At 47.5% G+C, this 23,035-nt stretch overlaps 6 protein-coding genes across 6 annotated transcripts; 3 read left to right on the forward strand and 3 right to left on the reverse strand.

The window, feature by feature from the left end:
• Window positions 1-2,856: 2,856 nt before the first annotated feature.
• On the reverse strand, window positions 2,857-4,605 carry F4812DRAFT_429571 (SFT2-domain-containing protein). Its single transcript, XM_047934280.1, has 4 exons — window positions 3,974-4,605; window positions 3,648-3,768; window positions 3,219-3,369; window positions 2,857-3,165 (listed from the first exon to the last, which is right to left on the reverse strand). Exons 1-4 carry the CDS (start codon window positions 4,200-4,202, stop codon window positions 3,013-3,015), a joined length of 654 nt encoding a protein of 217 aa, XP_047789760.1. The 5' UTR covers window positions 4,203-4,605; the 3' UTR covers window positions 2,857-3,012.
• A 5,609-nt stretch (window positions 4,606-10,214) lies between these two features.
• Window positions 10,215-11,834, forward strand: F4812DRAFT_451269 (uncharacterized protein; the record flags this gene model as incomplete). Its single annotated transcript, XM_047936186.1, has 1 exon — window positions 10,215-11,834. One exon carries the CDS (start codon window positions 10,215-10,217, stop codon window positions 11,832-11,834), a length of 1,620 nt encoding a protein of 539 aa, XP_047789761.1.
• Window positions 11,835-12,717: 883 nt separating this feature from the next.
• F4812DRAFT_429581 (nitrogen permease regulator of amino acid transport activity 3-domain-containing protein) lies at window positions 12,718-15,903 on the reverse strand. Its single transcript, XM_047934281.1, has 3 exons — window positions 14,789-15,903; window positions 14,301-14,697; window positions 12,718-14,229 (listed from the first exon to the last, which is right to left on the reverse strand). Exons 1-3 carry the CDS (start codon window positions 15,606-15,608, stop codon window positions 13,059-13,061), a joined length of 2,388 nt encoding a protein of 795 aa, XP_047789762.1. The 5' UTR covers window positions 15,609-15,903; the 3' UTR covers window positions 12,718-13,058.
• Window positions 15,904-16,275: 372 nt separating this feature from the next.
• On the reverse strand, window positions 16,276-18,206 carry F4812DRAFT_459555 (uncharacterized protein; the record flags this gene model as incomplete). Its single annotated transcript, XM_047937569.1, has 3 exons — window positions 16,276-16,655; window positions 17,416-17,858; window positions 17,950-18,206. 3 exons carry the CDS (start codon window positions 18,204-18,206, stop codon window positions 16,276-16,278), a joined length of 1,080 nt encoding a protein of 359 aa, XP_047789763.1.
• A 759-nt stretch (window positions 18,207-18,965) lies between these two features.
• F4812DRAFT_397648 (uncharacterized protein) lies at window positions 18,966-19,664 on the forward strand. Its single transcript, XM_047932177.1, has 4 exons — window positions 18,966-19,101; window positions 19,175-19,209; window positions 19,272-19,386; window positions 19,440-19,664. The coding sequence occupies exons 1-4, from the start codon at window positions 19,049-19,051 to the stop codon at window positions 19,525-19,527; spliced, it is 291 nt and encodes a 96-aa protein (XP_047789764.1). The 5' UTR covers window positions 18,966-19,048; the 3' UTR covers window positions 19,528-19,664.
• Window positions 19,665-20,295: 631 nt separating this feature from the next.
• On the forward strand, window positions 20,296-22,964 carry F4812DRAFT_451270 (succinyl-CoA synthetase-like protein; the record flags this gene model as incomplete). The annotated part of the gene is made up of 7 exons (XM_047936187.1): window positions 20,296-20,473; window positions 20,531-20,652; window positions 20,726-20,869; window positions 20,928-21,093; window positions 21,157-21,373; window positions 21,451-22,486; window positions 22,731-22,964. The coding sequence occupies 7 exons, from the start codon at window positions 20,296-20,298 to the stop codon at window positions 22,962-22,964; spliced, it is 2,097 nt and encodes a 698-aa protein (XP_047789765.1).
• Window positions 22,965-23,035: the final 71 nt, after the last annotated feature.

A 23,035-nucleotide genomic window follows, 5' to 3' on the forward strand; every position in this document is an offset into this window, starting at 1 on the left:
CGGGATAGGTTGTAGTGGTTGTAGCGGTACCTCGTAGTAGGAAATAAAAACCGTACTCAGGTAATGTTGGTTGATGATGATGGCAATACAATAAAGTGAACGTAAGGATGGGGAATAAAAAAAAACGTACATGTAAGGGAAGATAAAAAAAGAGTACCTGATAGAAGCACGATTCACGAATTCGCAGAAGCGAAGTGAAGCCTGTGATGCTTCTGGGGTTTGGATTGTCTTCCGTTTTTGCTTAAGAGTAACAGTACGCAAAGTTGAGAAGAAGTAGGGTTTTAACAAATTGCAAAGTAATAAATGAGGAAGTGTGTGTCTGCAATGTTGTAAGAGTAACGGGTGTGTGTAAATGGGTTTATTTTGTGTGCAATGGAAAAAAAAATTATTTTTTTTTTCCCTCTTCTGGTCCCCTTGCTAAACGACCTAAGGAAAAAAAAAAATCTAGCTAAGATCGGGTAGCCGGTGGTTGTACGGGTTGATTTTTGAATTTTGTTACTTATAAAAAGGTACGCTGCAATCATTTAGTTTGGAAACTGATGGATGATGCTTGCTCGGTACTAGGATAGCCCTCCACATCAATGCATAGGTAGAATCATATATGGTATTTGTACAATACGTCTATTAAATTTAACTTCTTTTTACGCTTATGTTCTATGTACATGATATTTTGTACCACGACTCCTAGAGCGTCAAACATTTTCTTCTGCCCTTTTAACCTGTCAATGTAAGGCAGGTGCCTGATGTGTAATAGGCAAATGTATATAGGTACATACCTAAGTAGTAAGGTAGTAAAGGTAGTTACGACTCGAAATACCTAGGTACCTAGGTAGGATCGTGTATCAACTTCGGCGGTAGGTACATGTGCTAAGACGTGTACCTAGGTATCCTAACTTACCCGTTGCCTATCTTGGTAAGGTTACCTAGAAGTCTAGGCGGAAACAAGGTCACATACCTACTATTTTTACGGCTGTTGCTCGGCACGAACAATGTCATATTCTAAATTTCTACCTACCTAAGGTATAATTCGTTGCCGCGTGCATGTTTCGCGGATGACCCAGCATGTGAGGCAGTTGCCGCAAAGGAATATTTTATTATTTATCACCCTTAGTATTTATCACCCTTAGGTATGCTTCGAAGACGAGGACCCAAGGACCATCAGAGCTAAGGGAATACAAATGTGCTGTCTTGTGCTGCGTGCCCAGGTGGCATTCATAAATTTACATGCTCACATATTCATACATAATGTTCGTATGTACCTATCTACCTAGGTACTTAGGTAGATAGCTTGACTGCCCGTTTATACCTATAGATATAATCAGATGCCTAACAACCTGATAAACTCGGTATATAATAAAATCAGCTTCGTCATCACTACCTGCAATAAGAGGTCTAACCCCTCGCTGCACCTGAACCATTTTTTAAAAAAAAGCATAATCAGCCGTGGCTTATAAGTATAAGTGAGGGGCACACAGCTGCTTGTACCTAAGCAAAGCCCCCCAACATAAACAACGAGTATAGGTGAATAAAATGTATATACATTGGATGCCTACGTCTGAATAGGCATGTAAAGAAGCTTCTGGTGGTTAGGCTGAAGAGGGGTAGGGTCCTATCATAGCAGGTAACTTTGAGTTATTCTATTCTTAAATGACTCATTTATTATTATTTATTGTTCTCCGCGTGGGGGGAGTGAGGGGGAGGTTTGATGGAACATTTTTTAAAATTCAATTTTGAACAACGAGATTGTTTTTTTCTTCTTTCTTCTTTTATCTCGTCTCTCTCTCTCTCCCTCCTTCGTCCAAGCATCCCTCTTATTATACCCCGCGTAAATGAAGCTTCCATTTTTAGAACAATGAAGCATGCATATATGAATTGTACCTTTTCCTTCCGGTAAACTCTTTTCGACTTCTCTACGCAACGTTCTAATCAAATTCTAGATCCCCTCACCTCGTATATCTAAACAGGTAATGTAGTACCGCAATCGTCTCGTAAGTGATCGTTGATTCTCCATGTTGCCTGTTCTGTTCTACCTGTATCACCCTGAGGACCAACGACCAACCACGATGGCCATCACGGTGCTCCGCTTTCTCCATTCAATCATACATCGTATATCTCTTATTTATATGTTATACATAGTACCTATGTCAGGTAGGTACCTCACCTACAATTAGGTACTTACCTCGTCCCTGAATTCACTCCGCTTCTTCCGCTCGGTTTGAGGGCTTTTCTTTTCTTTGGAGGGATTTCTCCGTCCCTTATAATACACCATTCATCGCTCGGGATTTGTCTTATTACGGATAGCAAACCTATGTCTCATTCGAGTCTTCAAACGTTTCTCCCGCTGCTAGTTATGGGTCTTGATCTAACCGGCTCTTTATCGAAACCATGTTCACCCACGTATACACGAACTGACTTCCAAGATTGTATTTTCCAAGAATAGAATATATCTGGGCAACGGGGGATGCAGCTTCCGAGGGGACCTTGGCCATCATCTAAGAAATTAAATAGAGGACACATCCAGCTAGACTTCATCTGTGATCTATTATTTTATTACTCGGAACAACTTCTAGGGATTTATATTTGGAATAGGCACATAGGTAATGAAGCGCGGCCGGTTCACACAAGGTCAAGCTCTGATTTCAATCTTTGTAGACCGTTCTAGGCGGATCAATTGTTTATAACCCTATTGGTGAGTACGTGTTATCTTATTGTTCTTCTAATCATACTCGAGTACTAGTAGAATAATTGTTTCCTTATCCCATACTTACCTACCTAGGTAGGTATGTTCGCAGCTACTGATCACTCATGAATATCAGGTTCAAGACTTAAAAGCACGAAGCCACCGTAGATAGAGAGATTTGGCAATAGTCAACACTTTACATTCCTTCCTATTAACTATAGAATGATTTTTCATCCTGATAAACGAATTCCAATCATTGTAACCTGTAAACGAGACCGATAGGCTTCTAATCGCAATGCAAGCGAAATGCAATAATATACAATAAACAAAGTCTAGCCCGTCATCCAAGTAGCTGCTCTGCGCGCCCCAAAGCTGGTAGCCAGTCGAAGGCCACTTGAACCCATCGGGAAGTAACTGATCAGATACCAGAGCAGGCATACCATCTGGATGACAGCGGCTATGAGAGTAAGAAAGCCGTTGTGGAGCTGCGATAAGTTAGCTACCCCAATCTTGCTTAGAGCGAACGATCCATACTTACACCCATAGAGAAGTAGATAGTCAACGCAATGGATCCGAAATAAGCTGCCGTGAATGGCAAGCGCGGCCCAGATGCCAAGTGTTGCAGGTATGCCATCGGGCCCATCATGGCCCCGAAGGAACAGAGGAAAAGGATGGAGCCAAAGGTCCATCTAAGAGGCAGTATAATGTCAGTACGTTATTCTCAAGTTGCACATCGTCCGCGTAGGACCCGGGACCCGGGTAAGTTGTGGGAGACGTTGTAGAAAGAAGGTTGGATCTACCGGGTGGATTACCCGTGTCGTTATGCAAGATTGATACATATGCAGCAGCGGCTGCCTGCAGAGATCTTCATCTTATCTAGAATCTTAAGGAGGCTATCATGGGCCACGAGGACAAAACGACATGGGTAGCAAGAAAAACTGGGAAGCTAGGAGAGCCTTGGCCTTACAAGATGACGAATTTGCTGGGCTTGGTCACGAAGACGGGCCACAGAACGAAGCAGAGGAGAAAGCAGATGAAGGCAGCCAAGTTACAGGCGCCGAATATTAATAACCGGTCCCACCGGCTCACTAGGTAAAGGAATCGAGATTTCAAGTCAGTCCCAAGTCAATCTGAGGAACAGTGGCGGCGGGTCGTTAAGTCCATGTGCGAAGGTGAGACAAGCCGGGCGCCGCGCGGAAGACGCACGTGGTGTCAACGATTAAAGGACCACTTAGAGGTCCGCTGCAGGGGGAAAAATATGATACTCAAAACAAGAACGAGGGGAGGACTCACGGACAAACCATCCTTCCTCTTCTTCGCGACGGTTGCTGGCCGGTAATGGAGCGCCAGCACTCTCTGTAGTAGGTAATTGCACATATCCACGGTCTCCAAAGGGGTTTAATGACTTTATCGACGATAGTAACCCGGACCGTTGTGACGTATTGGCTGTAAATTCTCGGTCTGGGTCACGGCGTGACCACCCTAGGGAGTTCATGGATTCCCTAAAAGACGCAGACGCCATCGTGTATACGATCCTCTCGGTTGTTAGACTTTTGGGTCGAATTGGTAGAAAGTAGGTATCAGGTTCCGCGATCGCAAAGGAGGGCGACTTCGGTCTCGGTAGGTAAGAATCGTAGGTGTGGTATGAAGATATACGGAGCGGGTCGTGCGGGAGATGCTACTTTGTAGTGGATGTTACTATGCGTCAAATGACACCCTCTCCTCTCTCTTTGGAGCTGGGAAGTGCTAATGGAGGCTATGGGTTGATGAAAGGCGGGATGCGTTTAGTTGATGTTGCGTTTAGAGAAGCACTAAAAATGAAGTGTGGTGGAGATAAGTGCGTATTGAAGGGAAGCGTAAAGGGAAGTGCATCAGCCAGACTGCCAGACTGCTAGAGCCATGAGCCACACAACCATAAATACGGTCGGTGGTCTGTGCGTGCGAGTGGGGACCACTTTAGTATGCCATTCGGATGTACGTCATTGGTTCACTAACCTGCATGTGGCTTCAAACAGATTCCATACCATCTACTTATACCTTGTCTCAAGATAAATCCATGCCTGCATACCCGGTAGAGACCTACATGTAGTGTAGTATACTATGTACAGTGCTACCTACCTTCGTCTATCTACGCGCGCAAATATCCCTAGTCGTTATACTATCAAAACTTCCGGTTTGGTTTAAAGGGTGGGCATGAGCCATGAAAACATGCATGATTTGCGAATAGTATTGCTGAAGAATTTTTGTGGAAGCCTAGATATTCTCGAGTGAGCTTTGTCGACGCAACTCGCTAATCTGCTTCCCACCCTCGTAAATCTAAGCATCCGTCCGCTCCGCCGGTGGACAAATGCAGTGCCTCCCATCAGGCAGACGTTCCGAGTCGTCCACTGGGTTGATGTAATTTATACGCAAGGCTTGAGATGTTCGCGTAAATTCGAAGGCTGCGCGCTTGCGTATACCACATCCTATACACACATACACACACACTTGTACACATACAGAATATAACTAGGTACCTACCTTGCTTATCATTAAGGTGTGTTGAAAGCGAGACATCCTATTGGTGGGAAGCACCTCAATCGTCTGAGATTAGGGATATACCTCTCCTGATGGCTGCAAGGACTACCTATTCGACTTTCTTGGAGCGGCGGGGAGCGCGGGAGCGCAAGTTGCGCAAGGACTACGTAGGTGGGGGGTTATGTAGGAGGTAGTTAATGCTTGTTAGTTGCTACGTAGTACCTAGCATTATCAGTATATTAGTATAACTACCTCATTAGGTAGTTAGTAAGGTCAGTATAGACAGTAGGTATAAACTTGGTTTTCATGTAATTGGTTAGGTACCTAGGTAGTTATTTTCAAATTTATTCATTAGATTTATGTTTTTATTCTTATTTATCAAGATAAGCCTTACCCGTCCCATCTATAGCGTCAGCTGGGCGCGGTTAGGTATTGTTAAACAGCTAGGATTACACATCCGTACTCAAATACCAATCACGCACCGTGCCGAACGGACGCTATCCAAACTCTATCGACGACCCGTCCGAGGTGCTGAATGCGCTACGAAATTGATTGGCTCCCGCACTCGGCGCTGGGGGTGCAGAAGCCGTGGATCGCCATGGGGAAGAGACCGTCGACATTTGGGAACCTGCAGCTTTGAGTTACATCGGAGCGGTCAACGTCCGGCAGAAGCCAAGACCACATATACCAGACATATACCAGACATACCAGACATACCAAACATACAAGACATACCTACCAGCATACTTTACTCTCCTAGCATTTGTGCATACCTAGGTACCTAGGAGGTAGGCAGCTTGGTAGTATAAGGCATGTATCATGTACCTATGTTCCAAGATCTACCCCTCCATCGTCAACAGATCATACTACGTTGTATATGCAAAGAGACTCTATCCTCTCTATCCTACCAACTGCTATGACCTCATAGGCTTCGTATTGACATGAAGATATTGCAGAAACGCTGCTGCCGCGCGAGACCCCTAACATATTCAAGATTTACAACTACCTATTCATACCTACCCGGCAAATCTACCTGACACATACTCTTACGAGGAGATAGAGCTTCGCCCTACACACCACGCGGCTCGCATGATTAACCCCTGCGCACGAGGTTTGTAATAGGGTAGGGAATCATACATAATATCAAATAGAGCAATAGGGCAGTAGAGAATTAAGCTTAGAAATTAACATTCGGGACAAAATGCTGCACCCCACCATCATCGGAATAAAAAAGAGAGAAAGAGACTTAAACGCGAGTTCCTAAAAAAGGGTGCCTTACGCAAAAGAGCCAGATCTCGCAGTCTTCAGTCAGCATGCTAACTTGAATAAGGCACGACCTCATTGACTGTGACTCATACGAGGGATCATGCTGACCGTTTCCCAAGGTTCTGCCGTCTGGATTGCCAAAATAAATCCCATGTCCTCAACCACACTTTCCACACTTTCCGATAGATCCTCGTTCTATCCTTAGGCCAAAGTTTTGAAAGGGGGGGGGGGGGACATAGTGTCTCACCTAGGTGGGTGGGTTGGCTGACTTCGGTCGGGTCACAAGTCTAAGTGCCGCCCACCCTTCCCCTTTCGTCTTTCATAGACAGGGATCGCTCTTCATTACAGTATCCTGACGATAAGATAAAGCTCAGTTGCGCGGTTCGCGGTTCGCGGTTTGCGATGGAGGGAGGCAACTCTGTACAAGTCTGGTGAGGGTTGAGAGAGACACCTCCTTCCCACTGCTTCTCTACACACCATTATTATTTTCAAACGGGGCGGTTCCAAGTTATAACTAAGTCATAAGACGTATGAACAAAACCTGTTTGAGTAGAACATGGTAGCTAGTTAGAAGAAGATGTAGTTTTGGAGTTTATCATCTCACATGGGGGGTATTTTTAGATGTAGAGGAATTTGAATATAAAATCTATGCACCCCACGCTCATAGTCTAATGGCTGGACATTATTTCCGTCATTTCAACGATTGTAAGTAATCAACAAGACTGACACAACTGATTTATGGAATACTTTCCTACGAACAAAGGAAGCTTAACGATATCATAACGCAACGGATTACACACTGGTTACAAGCTGAAAGACATCTGTTCAGAAAAGATACTTCTCTCAACTATCAAGCCAATAGCTTATTAGCAAGAAAGCAACCAGTGAATGCTGTGCAAACCAAGGCTTTTGAGTTGGACTCTTCCTCCAGTAAGACTGTTAGAGGTTACGGCATAAAAACAAACGGGATCGACCTTGCAGGAGATCTGATCAGGGATTCGACATCACCCCGCGAAACCTGGCCAGATAATTAATTACCTACACGACAAATTCCGATAGCAACTGGTTTACATGGACGATATTGCCCGTATATACTGGACTATATCGACTTGTTCGTCTAAATCGAAACAATACGAGCTCACTAATACGGGACGATTAGTGCGGCAGCAAGGAAATACAAATACCAGAAAGCCGGAGATCTGGCGGATAGCTGAAGGATATCTTGGAACGGCGCAAAAGCTCCGACAAGACACGATCTCACTCTGTCGATTCCTCTCTTGGACTCTTCGACACCTGACCCTTGTTCAGGAAAAGTGGTTAATAAGTTTGGGTCCTTTAAGTGTTGTGGAAGAGTCGATCGGAAGCCGGAGTCACTAAGGTGCTTGCATGTGCCTTCATACATAACCGGTTAAGGGCACACGCTAGAGTCTAGCACTATCACTTCGCTACACCCTACCTACACCACCCCCCTAGCAACTTCCTAGGAAGTGTATAACACCTGCTGCAACCTGCGCAACCCCCTACATACCTGGTACGCACACCTAAAAGGTGCCAAAGAGCTACCAAAACTTACCAGGTGTTCACCCCAAGGGTCTCTAGGCTCTAAGCCTCTGTAGGCGCAACCAATCAATTGTCCGAAGGTGACAGGGAAGGCACAACAACGGTGCACTTGCATTGGTCTGCGTTACCCTGTTCACCTTGCGCTATCCCAAGTTCTTCCTACCTTGTCCAACATCAGATCCCTCAAGTTAGCAACACATTCACCACATTCACCACCCCCACCACCACTTCTCGAGACTTACCCCCCTGCAAGTTCGAATTCACCGCGCGATTCCTTACAACTTGCATCATCCCAATCATAAGTACGCGACTTTGTTTGGTAGGCCCTCAGATCTATTAAATCCATCGGTACTCCAGACGATTCTGTTGCGGCTACCCTCGTTTACTTGAACCTATCAGCATCTCTTTGGTTGTTCCTCCTCGTATAGGACCTTAACACCGGCGTTTCTCGGCTCGAAGCTTTGCACACAGCTCTGCACACAGCTACTACGGTTCATCTGGAATTTAGACGACTTTTTACAAGAATAAGAATTGCTCTACCACCTACCACCTACCAACGAACTCTGCCACTAATATAACCTTGCCAATCTCTTGCCAACCAAGAGTTCACCCAACCCAGGCCAGGCTACCTACATCTTCCCTCCAGCCCAAGGACTTACCGCCTCGTTTCCTAAGGTTCCTAAGCTTCCCAGGGTCCTCTTCCTCTTACACATTTAGCAACATCACCAACCCCGACCCATTCCCACACATTCAGCCGAGTTTCCCTCTGCCCATTCTTTGACCTAAACAACTTACCAGTCAGTCGCCTTGCGCTTCGGACTAGTATTTTGATTTCATATACGATCCATCACCTCTCGTGCAACTGAGTACACTTAATAAGAGCCGACTAATCCCGGCGTCACCTCCGTGCTTACAGTCTGACAAGTCTCGTCATTTTTAATCTCCCTCTTCGTACGATATTTAGGTGTTACCTTCCGTACCCTGCAGTTGATCACTCTTCTGAGGTCAGAATCGCCGTCATCGAGGGTTACCGGCACTGCTTCGGTCGTCTATCACATCTTACTGGTGTAGGGATTATAGCGATACCGCCTTTCAGATCCGACGAGGCGCAAAATATCTCTTCATTTACCTATCCCCTAAGGAAGCCAAACTTTTACTTCCTTTTCTTCTTCTTCTTCTTTTTTTTCTTTTCCCACAAAGTAAACCGCTTACTCAAGCCGACCAATAAATTACCTCAACGCTCAACGCCCATTGTTGGCCATGCGAATTCGCTAAACCTGTACGTATACATCTACTGATTCATTCGCTTTTTCTTTCCGCATCTCGGACTACTCGCGTCGGATTATACAGAACAAGGGACGAAAGCAGGGAAAAGGGAATCCCGAAAAAGAAAAAAAAAGAATTCAACAAAAATTCCCCAATTCAAATCAACGCTGAGTTCACTCTAACCCTATCCATACAATAGATATATACCTCGACACCCAATTCAAGTCCCGCACCCGCATTCCCAACTATATGCCTAGCTAAATAGCTTGGATCCCACAAGATATTTTATCTAGGCGACCACACTCGCGCAACATTGTTCGTTATTTATCTGCATGGCTACGTAATCTGTGGCCAAATTTAAGAAAACATTTCTACACGACTTCGTGCGCATTTTACCCGAGGTAGATAAGAAATTTTTTTTTCTCTTTCTCTCATTCTCTCTTTTATTTTGGTGTTCATGGTTGTTACATAAAAAAACGCCCTATGACTATTTGACCATTCACAGCTGCCTTGCATTAATATTGGTTACCTAAAGGTACCTAACCTACCTTAGGTACTTGCTTGTTAGCTGAAGTTTCCTCGGTGTATCAAGTGTATCAAGTGTATCAACTGCCCCACACCGCATCCCACTACTCCTACTCCCACTACTCCCACTATTCTTCACATCCTTCCTTCCTTTACCCACTCGCCAACGATCAGACTAGTATGTGTGGATGCGGGGCTGACTCTGTCCTCGACAGAATAAATATAACTAGACGCCCGATTGCCGACCATACTCGATAGGCACAGCAGCCTCGCATCTTCTTTGCTTCGCTACAAAGGCTACCTTACCATATTGCTGACCGATTACCATCATTATCATTACTGTTGCTGTCATTCTCATCTTTAGCCTTTTCAATATTTATCCAATCCGACGCTGGAAATGATGGCACAGCACGCCTTCAACCAGTTTGGTGGCGGCCAGAACCCTGGCGGTGCCAGTGGCAGCGTTGACCCAAACGACTTAGCGATGTCTGGAACATACGCAGCGTCATACTCAAACAACTTCAACGGAAACAACAACTCCTCCAATTTCTTCGGCGATGACGAGTTGCTCGACACCCTTGGCAGCCCGACGGATCCTATGTCCAACCAACCTGGCATGCACAACCAAGGTCAGGATTTCGGTGGCATGAACGACATGAACATGGGGTTTTCGCATGGCATATATCCGTCGCATCAAGGGAGCCACGGTATACCTATGGATCAAAACCATATGAACGGTTATTCCCATACGCCAGATGGCGATCCTATCCAGAGCCCGTTCGTCCACAGCTTCAATCAGGCGCAATTCCATCAGATGCAGCAACAGCACCAACCATTCGGAAACTCCCTTCAGTCGCCGATATCCTATTCTGGCTCTCCTTTAACCGGCTCCGACCTGAACAACGAAGGTGATCCTAATTACCTAAACGCGAAGTCCCGTCCTCAACTTTCCAACATGCAGCGCAAATCATCCAGTGCCCGGGGCCCACTTACGCCTAAGACTGCGGGTATGTCCAGCTTATCTGTAAACTCTCGGGAACAATCAGGATTCGGCCCCCAACCGATTCGAACTAACAACGGCCACCACGAGAAGTCGCCTTCAGGCCAGTGGATGCACACTCCTAACAGCCTTTCTTCCTTTCCCGGGTCCGGATTCTCCTCGCCCATGCAGCACGGCATGCAAAACCCGCAAATTACGGATGTACTACTTAAAGGTGGTACTTCTATGCCTACAAAATTAAATACGCCACCAAATGCGGTTTCGTCACAAGAGATGAAGAGGAAACGACGTCGCGAATCACACAACCTTGTCGAGCGGCGGCGACGTGACAACATCAATGAGAGGATCCAAGATCTTAGCAAGCTTGTTCCAACGCATCGATTGGAGGACGAGAAAATCAGGAAACTTATTCAAAATGGCACCCCGTTATCGCCTAGTCTAACCGGAATCTCTCACCCCGCGCAGGCTACTTCGGGATTGGCCGGCCCAGGCGCAAAGCGAGCCACCGGAGTTGGCAACATTACCACCGGCCTTCCTCTTGAAGAGAAGGACAAGGGCCCTAACAAAGGAGATATCCTCAATGGAGCAGTCAGCTGGACCAGAGACTTGATGTGGATGTTACACCTCAAGCTTCAGCAACAAGAAGAGCTTATCAACACCATCGTGGAACTTGGTGGAACCGTACCACTTGGGCTCACAGAGGATGAGAAAAGAATGCAAACAGAGTTGATGGAAGCAATGGCCAAGAACGGTCCGCATACCTTTTCATACTCCCGCTTTGCCGGATCGGGTCTTCGAGTGCCCCAGCATACCGACTTCAGAGGGGACTCTCTGAACGGATCAGACACTGCGATCGCCGCCACTTCCGTGAGTCCAGACGGTCAGGATGCCGTAGATATCGCAGCAGATATGGGTGACGCCGGTCCGTTTTGGAACGACCCGGATGATGATGACAGCGGTCCCGCATCGATTAACTTCAAAGAAGAAGACGAATTCGGGATGGATCTCTCCCACGACTAGTGATATTTGGGTTTTTCATATCCCTTGCATCATCGCAGCATTTTCTGGCGTTAGCCAAGCTTTCTATTGCTCATTCGATTTTTTTTATTTTTTAGTCATCTAGTCATTGAGCAGCATTATCATCATCTTATCATCACACTTGAGTTCGGGTCTTGAGGCATTTGTTTTTTTCCAACATTTCCGGGGCATTCTAGTCAAGGGAAGGACTCAATACTGCATATGGCGGCCGTTAAGGGTGGAATGGACTGGCGTTCTATCTTACCCCACGACTCGGTGGGAAACCCGGCTCGGAGCAGCCGGAGGTGGTCTATCATTTTCATGGGGTTTGTTGTCCGGGATATCCGGGACAATGGAAGGGTTCTTTCGCTTATTCTTTACATACCTACCTTAGGTACTTTTCCCATGTCATTTCATTTTGTTCCATCTCTTTTCTTTCCTAAGTCCCTCCGGCATTGTTCATCTATGGGCTGGGTCTGTTTGTTTTCCTTTTACCTTCCAATGATACCTCGAGGGCAGCGGAGTTGGGGTAAGGGATGAATGGACCATGTTTCCGAGATATCGTGTTCCTTTTTTTTTTCTCTCTTTTTTTCGCATTTGCATCGTCACGTCGTTGATATCGGAGTTTATTTTATTTTTCCTTTCCTAGGTTCCCTTATTGTAAGCCGCTACAAACCACCCGCCTACGGGCGAAGGTCTCGGCATCGTTTGATCTATGTATGCGTTAACAACCCCCCTTGAGTTGGGAACCCGATCTGGAGTGAGGGAGAGAGGAGCGACGTATTCGGAAGGCTGCAAAGATTATATATACACCGCTAGCGTACTCTCGGGTTATCCTAATATTCCAATACGTTTACTTACATGTAGCGATGACATATAACTTACTTCTTATGTGAATTACTTAGCGAGTTATATGTTATTTTAGAGTACTACCTATCCAAGCTAACAACTATCCATGTCAATGACGATTATACCAACTACCTACCTAGGTAGGTTAGGTAGGTAGGACCCGAGGTATGGATGAAGTGAAGCTGGTTTTCCTCTTTCCACTATGCCGTACCACCACTACCCCATTCTCCCCCTCCCCCTTTTTTCCATTCGTCCGACTGTTACGTAAAGTCTCTCTCTCTCGCTCACTTTCTCTCTCTATCTATTATCTATAGCATGTACCACACACATCTAGGTACACACTTTGAGTACCCTTAGATCGGGGTTTAAAAAAACAACCTACCAATGCCTAACGCACAGCAAATACTCGCTCATGGCATTAAGCAGATTCCACGCGTCGCGGCGCTTCATGTCCTCGTGCAGCGCGATGCGCTCGAGGGCGTAGCGCCCGTTGAAATATTTCCAGAAGTCGGGCCACTTGGCGCGAGGGTTTAGATTTGACGACCCGGCTGGTTCTTTGCCTTTGCTTTTACCTCCTCCTCCTCCTCCGCCGTCGGTGCCGGTGCCGTGATGATGGCCGGTGCCGGTGGTGGTAGAAGAATGCGCATGCGTGTGCGTAATGCGCTCCGGCAATCGCCGCGCTATGGCGAGCAAGTACCGAGAATCCCGGTCGCCGACCCGGCCGGCGTCGGCGATGATGTACGGGGTCAGATGCGCGAGATGCGGGGCGTCGTTGGTGGACGGGTGGTCCGTCTGCCGGGGCGGGGGACGGCGAGCGTGAGCGGCAGCCTTTTCAGCAGCGGCGAGGTGGGCGCGAGTCGCTATACGATCAAGGCGAGCCTGCTCGGCTGCTTGTTCGCCGGCCGTAGTCGTCGCTGGGGATTTGATTGTTGCGGTTGAAGATGTCATTGATATTGCCCCCGGTGGCGGTAATGATACCGCCGTTGGACTGATACTTTCGGATTGGTCGTTTGAGTGTACCTCGACAGGCGAAGAGGGGGAGAGCACATCGTCGGATGAAGAGTTAGGGGGCGACGAGGATATGTGAGAGGAGGATTCTGCAGAGGTATCGGTGGCGCTGGAGGCACGAGCTTCTTGGAGAAGCTCCTCAGCTTCGATCTCGTAGTCAACTTCATATATGATCTCGGGCCAGACCACGACATACGCGAAGGTACATAGCTGGGTGACCCAGCCGCCGCGCATGAGCCAGGCAAGCATGGAAAGGTAGGTTGGACGATGATTTTTGCTGGGTGCGAACAACTTGTAAGAACGCGGTGCTGCTGACAATGCTGCGAGGAACTCGGGAAGAGGGGGTGCAAGAGGAAACGCGCGCGCCCATGCTTGGCTCGCTTTTGGTAGCCGGCTCATATCACTATTTGGCGATAGGATATAAATGTCCCGCGCATGCAAAGGTGGGATTGCGATCGCCCGCCGCCAGAAGATGAAATGTTGCGCATATTTGCGCACTTGGGCTGGCGAGAGTGCGGTACCTTGGCCGATCTGGTAGAATCTATTTGAAGTAAGTTTTGAGTAAAGCTCGGGTTTAAACCACGATAAGAGGCTTGGGTCGTTTTCACTTACGACATCGTCGGTTTGGAGAGCCGGACGAACTCGATCATGGCCGCTGTCGTTTCATCCGGGTCCGCCTGGAGCTCTGCAATGATCTTTTTTTCGTCGCTCATTAATAGTAGCGCAAAGTTTTTATCGAGGAATGCGGGATCGTTAAGACTGTCTTCCTCGACGAAGGCATTTGCAGTAGTAATCCATAGACCCTTAGAGCCGTTCTCATCATCCGGTGGCAGATCTGGAATATAGAAAGGCATGGGGATCTGAACTGAATGTGTTACGGCGCCTTCGGCCGTATCTAGCTGTAAAGCTGCGATTCTATTGTGAGAGACAGCCTCGTATATATCCTGCATAGATGCCGCTAAGGATGATACTTCCAGGATTTCTCTCCACAGCGTGCTCATCCTAGTCCCTGCAGTGCGGTACGTAACGTCTTGTCAGTTCCTCGGTTTACCAAATAGGGTAGAATACTAAATAGGATAGAATAATATTCGGATACGTACTCGATTCTCGTCCTTTATCTTTCAAAGCCAAGATCCTTTTCGATTCTTTCCAAACAAAATCACTTTTCTGCTGGCTGTACTTGTATGCTTTATTGATTTTCTTGATGATATGAAAATAGAGATTCTCTGCCAACTCCTTTCCCTCGTGCTTTTTGGGGTTCAGAATAAAGACAAGGTTGAACATAGTCATCCCGCTCTTCTTCTCGTCAGCCTCTTCAGGTGGGCTACCCGCAGTAGCATCCTCTGCCATGTCTTTGGTTTCTATCTGCGGTGCATCACTCGCAATGATAGAGTATTCGCCGTATTTACTTGCGGATTCCACATTATCAGGCGATTTGGGCGGTTGATACTTTGGCTGCTTCTTCTTCTTTCGCCATATGCCATTTTCCGGAACGTATATAGGATAGGATGCGAAGCAAAGCTGCTCCAGCGTAACGTGAAAGAGCTTCTTGTGGAAAGCTCTGTTAGGCGTGAGAAGACTCTCAAGGTCCCTAGTAGGGTAGCCGGCTACGTGCTCCCAGGGGACTATCTGGGAACCACTTTCAGTTTCCAGATGGTCATCGTGGTTCCAGTTCTGCAAATCTATTGACTTCGGCACCGAGCCGGAAGGCGTTTCAACAGGGGGGTGGGATGGCTGATTTAACAGTTCGTCATCGTCGTCCAGCTCGTCCCTAGGGACATCATCGCTAGAGGGTGAGGCGTACGGCCCCTGTATCTGAGGGGGATAGTGAAAGACAAACAATGGGCCGTCGCGCAATCGGTTGACGACCAAGGCCACGCCCAAGAAGTTGGACGTATTTGGTAATATCGGGGACGCCATGTCCTCAATATCTGGTGTTACAAATGGCGACACAGGTCTTAGATGCAATGGTTAATTCCCCAAGCCTTGAGGGTGTGCGGGCTGCGGTCTTCCGAAAGACCATTTCAGCTGGCTCGTCATTGAGAGATGAAGTATTTATTTAGACCCACACATAATTCTAGTACTCCTGAAGTTGTTCAAGTTTTCAAGTTTTGGATGCTTAATATTATGTAGATGTATAAGATAACCTTAGGCAAGTTGCTATTGGAAACGAAGCATACCTAGGTACCTATCAGTCTCCACTCTTAAGAGGTGCTAAGACTCAAGAGGTAACACCTCTAGCCTCTTGACGTATTTATCGATAGGGGCAGGTCGTAAAAATCAAGATTTTAGGTACAAATAAATCATTAGGTACCTCTTACATTCATCTCACAAAACCCATATACTTATAGCACATATACATATATATACCTGCCTGATCTATTTTATTTTTATTTCTTTCTAAAAGTGGACTATGCCTATACTTTACATTTGACACACTTGACATGACTAGCTTATTTTATCCAGGAGCCACCTGGGCATGGCAGTGTATAAAAATCTTAGATGTCTTAGGTACCTAGATCCCCGAACCACTGAGACCCGTGGAGGATGGCCCAATGTCCGCTACTACATCGGGTCCATAGTCCCCTCAAGTCGGAGCAGCGACATCTCGTCGTATCAAGCTGGTATCCTCGTAAGCGATCTTCTTAGTATCGCGCATGCCCATACCCCAGCGACGGATGCGGCCCGTAGACACTCGTCTGCGGAGAATAGCAGGCCGCTCTAGGTTGCACAGCCGCAGAAAGGACTGGAACAGGTTCTGCTGCAACTCGTCGGGCTTCATGCTCAGCGAGTTCGACGGTACGCGCTCCAGAGGCGGTTCTACTGTCTCCAGAGCGGAGGTCGACGGCATCGGCCGTATAGGCTTGGGCGCTACGACGCTCACCTCGCTCAAGTATACGGGCGGTTGGTCTGCTGTTTGGGTGGTGGCTGACATCGTGCTGGCTTGGATGGCTAGGAGCGCTGGTGCTGTTAAGGTGTAGTGTTTTTTTTTTTCCTCGGGGCGTACTCGAGGATATTAATAGAGAGAGTACTTGAAAGCTGTACTGGACGAGTGAGATACGTCGCATTAAAAACAAGTCCTTATACGTGTAGAACAGTGGCTCACATACAAAGACCATAAGGCCGGAATCGCCGGCTATATTCCGAAAGCCGATTTAACAAACCCTATTGTCTAGTTAACTAAGTCATTAAGGATTTTATTGTCAGATATGAAAGCAATCTTCGGCCTGAGTCAACTGTCTTTCTACCTCTGTGCATTCTGATGTCAGTGGCCCTACTCAGGCGTTCCTTTTTTTTAATAAAAAAAAATAAGAAGAAGAAGAAGCATTTGAGTTCCTCAAAATCAAACAGGTGAAGCTCGAAGCTCGGTATAGTGCAAGGCGAGAGTTCGTTCCAACAGCCCATCCGATAGTTTGATTCATTTTGATAGCCAACTATGAAAATGAGATCCCATCCTCGTCCTAGTCCAATATCTAAGGAAAGCGATCCTTCATTCGTTCCCGGTTCTATGTGCAAAACCCCCCTAGATCCATTATAGGCACATATCGAGGTACGCCAAACCCAAATATACACATTCAAAAAAGGGCCATAATGATAATAATAATTTGTGACGTCATTCAACCGGTATTTCAAGTCTCCAGGACTCAGAGCACGTTGGCGGTTCAGTTCAAAGGACACAACTGTCCGGTTGCAAGATATTGTTCCATGGCCGCTCATATATACCCACCAATAAGACTCAGACCAACGCCAGCGATAACAGCAGCTATAGAAGCGGCGGTAGGTCGTGTAGCTGCATTTCCGGTACCTATGATAAAACCCCCAGTGGTGCCGGCTTGGGTGCATTGAGCACTATTTAAATTAAAGCAAGCCTCGGATGATAGACTCGAGCACACAGATGTCGCCGATGCGGCGGGAAGTCCGGTAGCTTGCGTGACGTCGACCGTCGTCCCGCCTCCCCCCGGGACCACGATGGTCACACCGTAAGCCGCGCTATTGCCACCTAAGCCTGAGACACACGATGCGTAGTTCCTCGAGCATTGGTTGAGAGCCGATGTACATGCCACCGAGTTCGCAAAGGACGTCGGTATATACGGAAACGAGAAATATGTATTGATGACGTAGGACAGGGTGGGTGTTGGGCCAGTTGGTGCTACGCCAGTACAGGTGGCTCTATAATTCAACCAGACGTGTGAGTTTTTCGAAGCAACAATTCATTCGTATCCAAGACTGGAGATACCAATTCCTCATGGGGCCAACTTACGTAGTAGGACAGCAAGCTGCTGAGCTGTAGGCGTCTAGGGCACACAGCTGTCCGTTCTCGCAGCAAGTACCTTCGAAGACGGCGCCCCTATCCTCGCAGCTGAAATAGTTATTCGGGCAGGTGATTTCCCTCCTCTGAACTGGTGAGAAGTCCTCAAAGACGCCATACGCGAGGGGGTCGACGATAGAATCAGCGAGCGCAAAAGTGGTCGCAGCTATCGAGAGGAGCGCGGCATATCGGCAAGGGGTTAACCGCATCTTCTATATAGGTTTTCCACGAGCATCAAGTTGGACACAATCCACTTCCGCACCGGGTGCGGTCGTCGTGCGGGTTTATAATAATAATGACAGCGAGGACTTTTGGAGAATAAGTGCCTAAGATAGCAATTGGATCGAATAACAGGTACGTGTTATGTATCTAGATTAGGTATGTGGTATTTTTAAAATTCCCCGCTGGCGAAGCCGACGACGCTGCAGACACGAGGTGGGGAGGTGGCAGCACGTTACTGGCCTTTCGCTGGTTTTTGTATACCTTAGGTAGGTGTGTGTACAATACAAGGGTTGTGTAAGTCGAGGTGGTGGTATACACCTGATAAGGTGAGAAAACAACAAGCCGGTCTTTGAACCAAGTATAAAATAGTTATTTCAAATAGGAGAGAGTTGAATACGGAAATACCTGATAAGAGCTATCTACCTAAGGCAGGCTAGGTAAGTACAACATGCAAACAGCAGAGCACATGTGCTGGACTGCTAGACAAAGAAATCCGGATGTGATGTCAAGATTAATTCGACAGCGGTTGTTCGCCCAGCAACGGCACCACAGCCCACCTAACAACGACCTTGGAAGCAACGCCCTGATCGACCCGGAGATCTTGGACCGATGTGGGGGGAGGGGTCGATGATACATATGTACCTTGTACAGTGTTAAAGATACCTAACACTGTGGCTCTCCAAAATTTCGAGGTATCACATTGAGATTACCAAACTGAGAAGCTTCCAATTTATTTATTCTAATTTATTTATTCCAGTTTCTTTTACTCACAGCCGAGATTAATTAAAGTTGAAGGACGCACAAACAGAAGAAACGATAAGCATTTTCCATGAGTACCTTCGGCAGCCCGGGCTCGGGCCCATATGCTGGAAAGCCTATCCCGTATGTCTCCTAGATATCAGTCCATCATTTTAGAGAACCTACTTACTGACCTGGGTTGTCTTTTTATCTTCAGGCCTCAACGCGGTAGCTTCCCATTAGATCATGATGGTTAGAAGGCCCTACCATATAAGTATTTCTTTCATTTTATTAACCGTGCCGTCCATCTCTAGGCGAATGCAAGGACGTCATGACCAAGTATCTCTCGTGTATCAAAAAGGTCAAGGGCGTCAATGACAACGAGTGCCGCAATATCGCCAAAACATATCTAGCCTGTCGTATGGACCGGTAAGTTTTCAACTTGTGCACTCGATTTTCTAAGTATTTTTCTCATCATTTAGGAATCTTATGGCGAGGGACGACTTCAAGAATCTAGGATTTGCCTCGGATACAGATACGCCCTCGAGTTCAGAAGCACAGAAACGGTAGCACGTACGTACGGCAATAGCGCGTAATTAAAGCTTGCTCATCAGGGAACTATGAGGATATTGTCGTCTAAGGCTCTTGATTTAACTTCCGTTCTGACCGGAGTCCCTTACACTTCCCAACGGCGGGTTCTCTTAGGGATGGAACATCCGGCTGAGCAGAAGTCTTACTTCTTTACCGAGGAGAACTACAAGCACCAAGTCCCCAACCTTAACCTATGGCCCTACTAACTATAACTATCATATCACAAGAAACATGATAAAATAACGGTTTGGGATGAACGAAATTACACCTCATATTGTATATCATCGTCAGGGTATATTCAGAAACAGAACCCCACATCAAATGTCTTACAACCCAGCCCATAATCTTACATACCTCTCAAATTTACAATGTATATCACATTCAACTTATACTACTTGCATCGATTATGCCTTATTATACTCGTCCCCTTTAAAAAAGGGTTTAGTTGGCGAGTTGCTTGTTAATCCAGAGCTTCCGAATTCCTCATAGTCGGTGACAATCAGGCATATCCGATTTATTCCCAGAACTGGTTAAGGTTGAAGCACTCCCGGGTCCGGTGCCGGGCTAGTTGCTTCCGAATAGTGGACGACAAACATATATAAATACCAACATACCGGGTTGTCTAGCAATCTTCCCGTCAATTATATTATGCAACCGTATTTGGTATTCGGTATGATGAATACCTTGTTGTATACCTAGGTAATATCATGAGTAGTTTGTCCCAGTCCATTAAGACATTTCAATAACATGCTCCGCACCGTCCCGAGGTCTAGGACCTGGAAGTACATCTCCTCTCGAAACCTCGGTTCAAGACAGACTCTATTCCAGAACCACCGCAACTTGAGTTCGAGTTCGGAATATGACTCGACTTTGAAGAATCTTAAGATTGGTAGCCATACCCGGGTTATATTCCAAGGATTTACAGGTTCATCTCTTTCATATCTCACGCTATCCCTATCGCATGCTCACACATGAAATCTAGGGAGACAAGCAACGGCCAACGCTTGTGAATCCATAGAATGGGGCACAAATATCCTGGGGGGCGTCACTCCCGGCCGTGAGGGCGAACACTTAGGACTACCTGTCTTTCCTACTGTCCGCAAGGTACGCAAACTTCGAAAGGGATGGAAGCAAGAAACGAGAACAGCAGTTATCTAACAAAGCTGGTTTCCCCTAGGCTGCGGAAGTCCTAAAGCCGGACGCGACGGGCATTTATGTAGCCGCACACCAAGCCGCCGGAGCGATCGAAGAGGCGATCGAAGCTGGAGTACCACTTATCGTCGCCGTGGCGGAGCACATTCCACTCCATGACATTCTCCGAGTAAGCACTTATAAGGCTTCGTAGTAGCTATTAAATCTAACTGACGACGAAAATTTAGATTCACTCCATATTAAAAACACAGTCCAAGTGTAGACTCATCGGTGCGAATTCGCCTGGTATCATATCGGCAGTGGGAAAGTGTAGAATCGGTTTCCAACCGCTGCCGTGCTTCGAGCCTGGGAGGATAGGAATCGTGGCAAGATCGGGGACGTTGAGTTACGAAAGTACGTCTCCTATTTTGCTGTTATACGACTATATCTATTGTATTGGCTAATTCTCCTCGCTAGCCGCCGCCTCTACCCTCAGATCTGGTTTGGGGCAAAGTATGTGTATAGGTGTCGGCGGGGATATCCTCCCAGGCACGAGTCTAATGGATGGCCTTAAGATCCTCGCCGAGGACAAGGATACGGAAGGGATCGCAGTAATAGGGGAAATTGGGGGTGAGGCTGAGCTTGAGGCTGCGGATTGGATCAGAGAGTACCGAACTACTACTGAAAACCCGAAGTAAGTTGACATTTTATGCATAATTATCAGAACTCAAGAGCTAGGACAAGCAAGGTAGTTAACAGTGGATAACATAGACCGATGGCTGCTCTCGTTGCCGGTGTGAACGCGGTTCCAGGCCGGCTCATGGGCCACGCCGGAGCATTTACTCTACCTGGAGAACCATCCCCGCTAGACAAGATAGAGGCCTTGAAGGCAGCTGGAACAGCTATAGTCAACCATCCTTCTAGATTCGGGCCGGTATTAAAATCTATGCTGGAAGGTGTGACGCCCACGGGTTCTGGTGTCTCTCCTTCACTCAACGGATCTCAGCGAAGAGGAATACACAGCATTGTCCACCGTCCTGTTCCATCCCAGCATGCCACACGTCATCTTCCCCGGAACCAAAAAAGAAACATCTACCTTTCCTCAGACGCTGCCCTCAATCTCCTCCGTCAACACGGCGTCCCCATCGCCAGCGGCTTCTCCACCGGCCCTCAGAAGCTCCTGGCAATAAGCATCGACCGATCCGCCAAAACCCCCTGCATCATCGCCTCCCCAACCGGCGACACCTCCCAAGCAGCCAAATTCGCCTTCGAGCCCATCCCCACGTCTGCCATACTGCAACACCTCAATTTCGACAGCGCCTCCAGCACCTCTCTACACACCCTCCTCACAACGCTATCCTCGCTCTTCACTTCCAAAGAAGCCTTCCTCCTCGAAACCCTCGTCTCCGTCTCCCCCTCCGCCGGAACCACCATCCACGTATCCTCCGCGCGCTTCGGCTTCGACGACGCCGCCGCCTTCCGCAGCTGCGTTCGCCAACCCGACATCCACCACCACCACCACCACCACACCTTACCACGCGATGGGGACGGGGACGGGAACGAGCACCCGGCGGAAATCGAAGCTGCCAAGCACGGGATAGTGTATATCAGGATCGACGGGCCAGACAATAACAATAACAATTGTATCGGTACCCTGGTCAACGGCGCCGGCCTGGCGATGAACACCGTCGACGCCCTAGTCGATGCCGGGGGCCGCGCGGCGAATTTCCTGGATACGGGGGGGAAGGCGACGAGCGAGACGGTGAAGAGGAGCTTCGAAGCTATTTTGACGGATTCGAGGGTTAAGGTAAGTCAGTCTCTTTTCCCCATCCCCATCCCCTGCTCCCTCCTTCCCCTTTCTCTTTCTCTTTCTCTTTCTCTTTCTCTTTCTCTTTCTCTTTCTCTTTCTCTTTCTCTTTCTCTATCTATCTAACCCGACCGAATTTAACCTAACACTTATCCACCTCATAACCCCCCCCCCCCCCCCCTCCCCCATCCATTCACTCCGTTCTCAGCCGGCATATACCAGGCATCTTACTAACGTCTCGCAGTGCATATTCGTCAACATATTCGGCGGCCTGACGCGCGGGGACATGATAGCCGAAGGGGTGGTTCTGGCGTTCCGGGACCTGGGGATGGCAGTGCCCGTGGTGGTGCGCATCCGCGGGACGAACGAGAAGGAGGGCCAGAAGATCATTGCCGACAGCGGGTTGCCGCTGTTCGCTTTTGACGACTTCGACGAGGCTGCTAGGAAGGCTATCGAGTTGGCTAACCAGGGGCTGTAGATACAGATGCATCTGTATAGAGTTATATTTATACATATACCTAATATATACTATGAATTTTGATTATTTAT

Source organism: Daldinia caldariorum, assembly GCF_022478825.1.
Source record: "Daldinia caldariorum strain CBS 122874 unplaced genomic scaffold F4812scaffold_9, whole genome shotgun sequence".
NCBI classification, from domain to species: domain Eukaryota; kingdom Fungi; phylum Ascomycota; class Sordariomycetes; order Xylariales; family Hypoxylaceae; genus Daldinia; species Daldinia caldariorum.